General features: G+C 48.1%; 1 protein-coding gene across 3 annotated transcripts; it reads right to left on the bottom strand.

Moving 5' to 3' along the window:
- LOC127488837 (olfactory receptor 2M2-like) lies at window positions 1-7416 on the bottom strand. 3 transcript variants are annotated; one of them, XM_051839467.2, is made up of 3 exons: window positions 7343-7416; window positions 6957-7167; window positions 1-2444 (listed from the first exon to the last, which is right to left on the bottom strand). In XM_051839467.2, exon 3 carries the CDS (start codon window positions 2420-2422, stop codon window positions 1475-1477), a length of 948 nt encoding a protein of 315 aa, XP_051695427.2. In that variant the 5' UTR covers window positions 2423-2444; window positions 6957-7167; window positions 7343-7416; the 3' UTR covers window positions 1-1474. The 3 variants fall into 3 exon arrangements, 2 of the variants coding, with proteins under 2 accessions (XP_051695427.2, XP_051695426.2); XM_051839466.2 differs by having other exon boundaries at window positions 7233-7349; XR_007916697.2 differs by lacking the exons at window positions 1-2444; window positions 7343-7416 and adding an exon at window positions 2453-2913 and having other exon boundaries at window positions 6957-7331.
- Between the last annotated feature and the right edge of the window lie 819 nt (window positions 7417-8235).

Here is an 8235-nt window from a genome sequence, read left to right as displayed (position 1 = left end):
TACCCCTGCCCTGGCCCCAAGTAGCACAGTATGGACAGTCAGCTCTTGGTTGGGGGAGGGAGAGAGGAGACAGAATCCCTGTGTCAGGCCCACCGTCACCATCACCAACTTCAGACTCGGGTGGAGTCCAGCAGCCCACACCTGCAGACTGAGTGTTTGGACCTCCACAGCCAGGCCAACTCCACCACCCTTTCCCCAACCGCCAGCTGGAACTGCAGCAAGACCCTGGTTGTTGCAGAGTAGGGCAGGATCACTTCTCAGCCTTTTGGCTAAGATCAGGTGCACAGTAGGGCAGCAGAGGGAGTGCAGGACCCTGCAGTAGAGCTCAGAGCTAGAGCCCACACCCCCGAGACCAGTACCAGGTATAGGTAAAGGCATCTACACACAGGCCAGTCCTCATTGACTAAGCCTCTGACTTGCCAGGCCTTGTGTGGAGGCCTACACTCCAGGGGGAGGGACTCCTTACAGCACGTGTCATCACCAGTCTTTGGAGGCCTGGCAAGTACCCCAAGGTCCCATCCACTGTGGGACCCAGGTGTAGCCCAGCTGGGTGCCAGTCTGGATAGTGAAGCAGAAGCCTTTATCAACCTCTTACAGTCTTTCATAAATAGCACAACTTGCATCGGCTGGCAAAGCCCAACACGGAAGGTTCTAATGGCTCCCATCTCTGCGCAAGTGCTTGTGTATGGAGTCTCGGGACTTGCCCCAGTATGAGGCGGGTAGGGTAAGGTAGGGTAGACCTGTATCAGCATGTGTCACTGTTGGCCTCACCTGGGCCCGCTGGGTATCTTCAAGACTGCACAGAGCCCCACATGTGCCCTCCTACCTCCCCTCCTACAGCCTGTGGCCATCAGCAAGGAACCACAGGACTGTGTTGTTATTCAGGCCAGGAAAACCCAGTGTGAGCAGATCCTAATGGCCCCTGTGCCCAGGCCAGTGCCAGAAGACAGAGTCTCTAGAGCAGTTTCAGTGCCAAGTGGAGCACCGAGGCTCCTGCTGACCACTCTGATACCTCATGCAGCATCACTAGTGGGGTAGGAGCAGCATCAGGCCATGAGTCCACCTCAGCAGCACAAAGACCACAGCAGAGAGGGTGGCTTTAGGTCCTAGCCTGGCTTCCCTAGTTTCAGTGGGCTCTGGGCTCAGGACAGAGATCCTACATGGGGAGTAAGTGCGCAGTGACTCCTGTTTTTGACTTAACAATTGACACTCTTGTGTATGGTGTCAGTGATCACCCTAGGCTCTTGTCATGGGTTACCAAGGCTATGGAAGCCTTTTGAGTTTGCCAACTCTGATCAAAAATTTTTAAATACAAATGTCCATTAAAAACTTTTTAACATTGCTGATGGAATTAAACCATGTGATTTTTCTCACAGGGAATGGAGCAGAGCTCCTCACGCCAGAAAATAGGATTGTGGATGCTCCTGGAGTTTTGCCTATTGGTCCTCCATGTAGTTGTTTATCTTCTTGGCACTTATGTCTTCTGTTCAGAGATCAAATGTTTCCCCACAACTCTCTGAAAAGCCCCTACCACATCCTTGTTCCTCAGGCTGTAGATAAGGGGGTTTAGCATGGGTGTGAGGACAGTGCAGAATACAGATACAGCCTGCTCCTGCTCAGGGGTGTGGGATGAACCCGGTGTCATAGACATGAAAACACACGGTCCTAAGTAAAGACTCACCACTAGAAGATTGGAGGAGCACGTAGCCAAGGCCTTGTTCCTACCTTGGGGGGATTTCATACGAAGGACACTGAGGAAGATGAGGGTGTAAGAAGACATAATGAGTCTAAAGGGGATAACTAGAAATGCAATGCCCATCACAAAGACCACCAGTTCATAGGTGGAAGTGTCTGCGCATGAGATCTTCATGATCCCTGGCATCTCACAGTAGAAATGGTGGATCTCTCTGGAGCCACACGTTGGCAGACTCATGGTGTAAGAAGTATGAGCTGTGAAAGCTAGAATTCCCCCTATCCAGGACACCACAGCCATTTGTAAACAGACTGCATGGTTCATAAATACTGCATATCTCAGGGGGTTACAGACAGCTACGTAACGGTCATAGGCCATGAAAGTCAACAAGATGCACTCAGCACCCCCAAGAGCAAAGAAGAAAAATAACTGGGTTCCACAAGCAAGACGTGTGATGTTCTTCCTTCCAGAGAAAAAGTTTATTGCCATCTTTGGAACAGTGGTGCTAATGAGGGCCTGGTCTACAACAGAAAGCTGGCTGAGGAGAAAGTACATTGGGGTATGGAGCTTCAGGTCCATCCATATCAGGAGGAGCAGCATGAGGTTCCCAGTAAATGAAACCAGGTAAACCAAGATGATAATGTGGATGAGGACACTGACATATTTCATTTGGGGGAAGAGTCCCAAGAGAATAAAATCTGCCATTAATGTCTCATTTCTGTTCTCCATTGCCTTGACTTGTCTGATTGAGCTAACAAAAAGAAGATGAGAGAAAAGTCAAGTGGAATTGTATAAAAATTTTCCAAACATTTCTATCAGTCAGCTGTCACTAAATTAATCTGATGTAACAACAACCCCTTGAATCTGAGTGACTTTTGAAAATAGACACTAATTTTATTGCTCCCACATCTGCAGGTCAAATGGAACATTTTATTTTAGGCTGCAAGACAAGTACATGTGTAATTCAGACATCTTTCACTCTGGGATCAGTAGGTACCTGGGGCTTGTTCTTTACTTTTTTTAAAGATTTATTTATTTATTTGAAAGAGTTACACAGAGATAGGAGAGGCAGAGATAGAGGTTCTCCATCCACTGGTTCACTCCCCAACTGGCTGCAATGGCTGGAGCTGTGTAGATCCAAAGCCAGGGTCTCCCACATGGGTGCAGGGGCACAAGGATTTGGGCCATCTTCCACTGCTTTCCCAGGCCACAGCAGAGAGCTGGATTGGAAGAGAAGCAGCTGGGATTAGAACCAGCACCCATGTGGGATGCTGACGCTTCAGGCCAAGGCGTTAACCTGCTGCACCACAGAGCTGGTCCCTGTTCTTTACTTTTAAAGAAATTATTAATATGTATTTGAGAGGGAGGGAGGAAGGGAGAGAGATGGAGACTGAGAGACAGAGACAGAGAGAGAAAGTCATTTGCTGATTCACTTCCCAAATGCCTGCAATGGCCAGGGCTGGTACCAGGCTGGAGTCAGGAGCTATGAACTCAATCCATGTCTCCCACATGCATGGCAGGGACCAACTACATGGGCCATCAGCACTGCCTCCCATGGTCTGCACTCGCCCGAAGGTAGAATCAAAGGAGCTGGAACTAGGAATTGAATCCAGTTACTCAATATGAGACTCGAGAGCTTTAACAAGCATCTTAATCACTAGGCCAAAAGCCCACCTCTGGGACTTGCTATCCTTAGGGAGGCCAGAAGAAACACAAAAAGGAGCAAGTAGAGTCATGTGATTCCTGTGATTATCTGAGCTCAGCGTGACCTGTCACTGTCATCCACATTCCAACACGGTAGGGAAGTAAACTCTATTCACAGTGAAGCATGAGACTGGGCAAATAAGGAGGGATTGAAGACAGCCAACAGGATCCTATTCACCAATCTTCTCAACGCTTATATATTTCATTCTGAATTTTCAGATATTTCATGGTTTAAATCATCAGTCCTCTACTTAATATGGTCTGTTAAGCCCCAACAATGGAGATTCATGGGTTTCTTGTGACTACAAATAAAACTACAGCCAATTGTTTGAGATCACAAGTAGCCGTTGGATATGCCCCTGGCTAGAACTGCACTAGGTAAATTCATGAATTCTTTTCACATATGGACTTTTCCCTATGGGCTGATTTAAGTCTACGCATGCAGGAACCATAGATGAATGTGCAATAAAGTACAATAAAATAAATCCATGATCCCTGTCCTATGATGGAAACTCGAGAGCATGACACATCAGCCCATGATTTTACTGAGTAGCCAATGTTGTGCATTTCTTTGGAAATAGTCATAAAAAATGATAAATCATATGAGAAAAAATCATGAACAACCACTGAATCAGTTTCTATGAACTGCAAATGAGAAATTAGACTGTGCCTGTATTCCAGTTGGAGAATATCTATTGCCGCCAGCCTCCAAAATCACAGAAATAGAAATAAAAGTCTCCTGTGCCAAGCAATTTTGAGCAACAGGGACAGAAATAAGCCTGGCTTATCATTCTCATGATGACCACATCACTAATTATTTAGATGAGAGGAGGCCTTAAGAAAACACATAAACCCATAACAAACCTGGAGGGTCATGAAACACACCTGAGGGACAGAGAAGCCTTGCTCATGTCTTCCATCTGGGAGAATGGCACTTGTAAGTTCCATTATCACTTAGACTGTGAGTGGTTTCTCTCTGAGAAACCTGGGGCATTGGAAGCTTCAGCTCATTTGCACCAGTGTCATTTCAGGGATATTTTCTTCCAGATAAGGGTGAATAATGCTCCACAGTAATCACTTCAGCTACAGTGCCTTTCCAGATATTGTTAATTTCAGTGAGAAAATGGATAATCTCCAACAGCAGGCACTCAACTAAGCTGCTAAGGGCCAGATACGACAGTGCTCCTATGCTCATACGTTACATCTATCCAGCTCATCTTAATGTGTACCCTGACTCCGTGTGAAGATGCCCTGCATGCTTCCTTTCCCTCACTCTCCCACTGCTCCTCCAGCCTCACAACTTTTGGTTTTCTTTATTCTGCCAATCCATAAAAACACATGAGTTTGGAACTCATGAGCCACATTATAGTGGAATATCCAGAAGAAAAAATAAAACATCTAGTGGATGCATCTGGGTACTATGAACCCTTGGGTCATCAGAACCACATGAATGAGCACCAAGATTTTCCCACAGTCCTGTGTGTGATCATGGGGCTCCCTAGAGCTGATGCTCACATGAGGGGAGATGCAGCACTTCACTGCATCAGCCACAGAGCCATGGAATAGGGGGTGCAGGGGGCTGGTCTCGGTGTCCTCCCTGGTGTCTACTCAGTGCCTGCAGGATGCCTCCCCAGCACAGCCTCAAGCTCTCTGCTCCTTGGCTTCAGGACCCACAGGAGGCCATCATCACCCTAGAGAGGGAATGGAGGGGTAACTCCCTCAAGGATTGCATCTGTTTTCAGATGTTAATGTGGGAAGGCCATAGACATCCTTTATGGAGGATGCTTTCAAAATTGCAAAGGAAACTAATTTTGGTCTTAAAAACTCACCGGTTTTAGAATCACAGATTTTTTGGTGGATGAGCATTTGCAGTGACTAAATGAGGTACTGGACTCAGTATCAACACAGTCTGCGCCTGGACTCTCACACAGCCTCACTGCCCCTGTAATAGGTACCCATGACCATCTATCTCTTTTCCCATCCCTTGCTTGGGAGAAATTTCATTGTCTTATTCTTGTGTTTAATCTCAGCACTAAGACTGAGTGTCCAGCACCCAAGACTATGCAGCACAGAAAGGGAAACAGAAAGGGGTGGGCAAGAGGGAGTGAAGGAGCAACAAGGAGCCCCCCACCCCTGGGACCCAGGTCCTGCAGGGAATCCCAAGGGTGCCATCTCATTTGCTCACTAGGGTACGTGATAAGTGAGGTGCTACATTTGCCTTTATACTCATCAAACCTAGAGGGTAAACTGTGGGGTAAGAATATCCCTGGTTCTCTCAGAGCATCCCCATTGGGGGCCTCCCAGCTTGGTGGGTGACCTGGTGAGCCTGCCCAGGGTGGACACCTGACCAGGTCTGCTTCATCTTCCCAGGAGACTGATCTCCATCAGACTTGGATAGTATAGCTTCAGTTCTTCCAGTTCTCTTTAACCAGGTGATTTCAGCATTACACCATTTTTCACTAAAACCTAAACATCAGAGAATAACTAATTTGTACATTTAAGGTATATTTTGGGGGACTGGTATAGTAGCACAGAAGGTTAAGACGTCACTTACAATGCCAGCATCCCATATCAAAGAGCTGATTCAAGTCCTGGCTGTTCCACTTCGAATTCGGTTCCCTGCTAATGTGCCTGGGAAGGCAGCTGAAGACGGCCTAAGTACTTGGGCTCCTGCTACCCATGTGGGACACCCAGATAGAGTTCCAGGTTTTTGGCTTCAGTCTGGCAGAGCCTCAACTGTTGTGGCCATTTAGGGAATGAACTAGCAGATGGAAGATCTCTCCACCTCTATGTCACTCTGCCTTTGAAATAAATAAATCTTTTCTAAAAGATATATTTCTGGCCAGCGCCGCGGCTCACTAGGCTGATCCTCCACCTTGCGGCGCCGGCACACCGGGTTCTAGTCCCAGTCAGGGTGCCGGATTCTGTCCCGGTTGCCCCCTTCCAGGCCAGCTCTCTGCTGTGGCCAGGGAGTGCAGTGGAGGATGGCCCAAGTCCTTGGGCCCTGCACCCCATGGGAGACCAGGATAAGTACCTGGCTCCTGCCATCGAATCAGCGCAATGCGCCGGCCGCAGCGGCCATTGGAGGGTGAACCAACAGCAAAGGAAGACCTTTCTCTCTGTCTCTCTCTCTCACTGTCCACTCTGCCTGTCAAAAAAAAAAAAAAGATATATTTCTGAACAAAAAATCTGTAAGATAGGTCATACTTGAAACAGCAATGGGTAACACATACATGCTAAGTAGAGGTCACAGTTTTAAGTACCTTGCACTTAGTAATTACCCTCATGGGCAGTTTGCTATGTCATATTTTACAGATAAGGGACCCCAGCAGAGAGGTTTGCTCACTTATCCAAGATGAAATGGGTAAAAAGTACAGAACCTGGATTTGAACCTAGACAGGCTGATTCAGAGTCCGTGTGCCATCTCTTACCTGTGGGTGATGACTGAGCATCTTATCCCCTCCCATCCAGACTTCTCCTCTGCCCTCCAGCTCCCACACCCCTTCACACACACAAACCTACTGACACCCACACTCAGAATCCTGCTCCCATCTCTCACCTTGATGAGAACCAAGTCAGGAACCAAGCATCTCAGATGGTGGGCAGGTGGAGAACAGTGTCACCCGGTGGCCTGTCCTCTGTCAACACCAGTGCCTGTCTCCCAGTCCAAGCCTTACCCAGGTAACTCTTCTCTGCCCTGCTTCCATGCAGACCCAGCAATCCCTTCTGGCTCTCAGTGTCTGGGATCCCCCACGTGTAGGTTTCAGGTCCTGTGGAAATGAAAGTCTCATAAATTGCTGAAGGATTCTAATTTACACACTTTGAAAGAACTGACCTGGAAGTGAGCTTCCCTTCACTCCTGGCAAGAACCAGATGACTGATCCCAACTAAACCTCAAGTTTATGAAGCTGTTCCAGCCGGTCACTATCAACCTTGGAAACTGACCTCCCCAAAGGGAATCAGGCACATTCTTCACAGAAAATCACCCCCAGACGATTCAGTTAATATTTACAAAGAAAACACTGTGGGACTGATGCATCCCTTGCAGGGGGGCTATGGCAATGCAGGAAATGAGAAACAAATGTGAGCTTGTGCATCAGTAAAGGAACTGCCTGATGAAATGAAACACTGCTGTTATGTAATCACTTCTGGGGGCTCCAATCACCTTTGTCCATTAGGAATTCTACCCCCAGGCATTAATTAACTTTTCTCTGAGAGTTGCTTGAATTTCTTCCAGATTCAGGAGGAACTGCCTAACCAAGTGGGAGGGACTTGGAGGGTACAGATCAGATATGTGGGTGCTGCATCCAAGGCCACAGAGGTCAGGAATGCTCAGGCAGGGCACAGGGTGCTCCCGAGCTGTGAGATCCTGGCACAGCCTCTGATGTCTCCCTTTAAGGAGAGACACAAGGCCCCTATCCACGCACTCCACTGATGTCTTCCCAGAGAAAACATACGGACCTAGAGTGTGCAGTAGGGGGTGAGAGAGCCAGTGTAGGTGCCCACAGCAGGTGAGACTTGCAGCGTTGTGAGGTCTCCTTGCCCGGCCTCTCTCACCACTAGGGTGGTGGACTCAAGGACAGCAGCTGAGTCCTCAGAGGCAGAGGGAACCTCACTCCCAGGAACTGTGTTTGTGTTCTTTGATCTGTCTGGAGACTCCCTGAGGACCCAGTCCTGGAACCCCCTCAGCAATGGCAGCTTTGGTGGAGGGCATTTGTCAACAACATTCAAAGGCAAATGCACCACCTGCTGTCATCAGAAACAAGGACCTGTCAGCTGGGGCAAACAACAGACAGGGCAGGCTGAGGGAGGGAGAGGCTTTCAGGAATAAGGATGTG

The sequence above is a fragment of the Oryctolagus cuniculus genome, chromosome 6 (assembly GCF_964237555.1).
Source record: "Oryctolagus cuniculus chromosome 6, mOryCun1.1, whole genome shotgun sequence".
NCBI classification, from domain to species: Eukaryota; Metazoa; Chordata; class Mammalia; order Lagomorpha; family Leporidae; genus Oryctolagus; species Oryctolagus cuniculus.
The sequence above is the reverse complement of the archived record's forward strand: the minus strand, read 5'-3'. Positions and strand labels throughout refer to the sequence as shown.

Excerpts from the sequence above, each read along its gene's own strand:
- LOC127488837 (XM_051839467.2), bottom strand. The coding sequence starts at position 2,422 with ATGGAGAACAGAAATGAGACATTAATGGCAGATTTTATTCTCTTGGGA.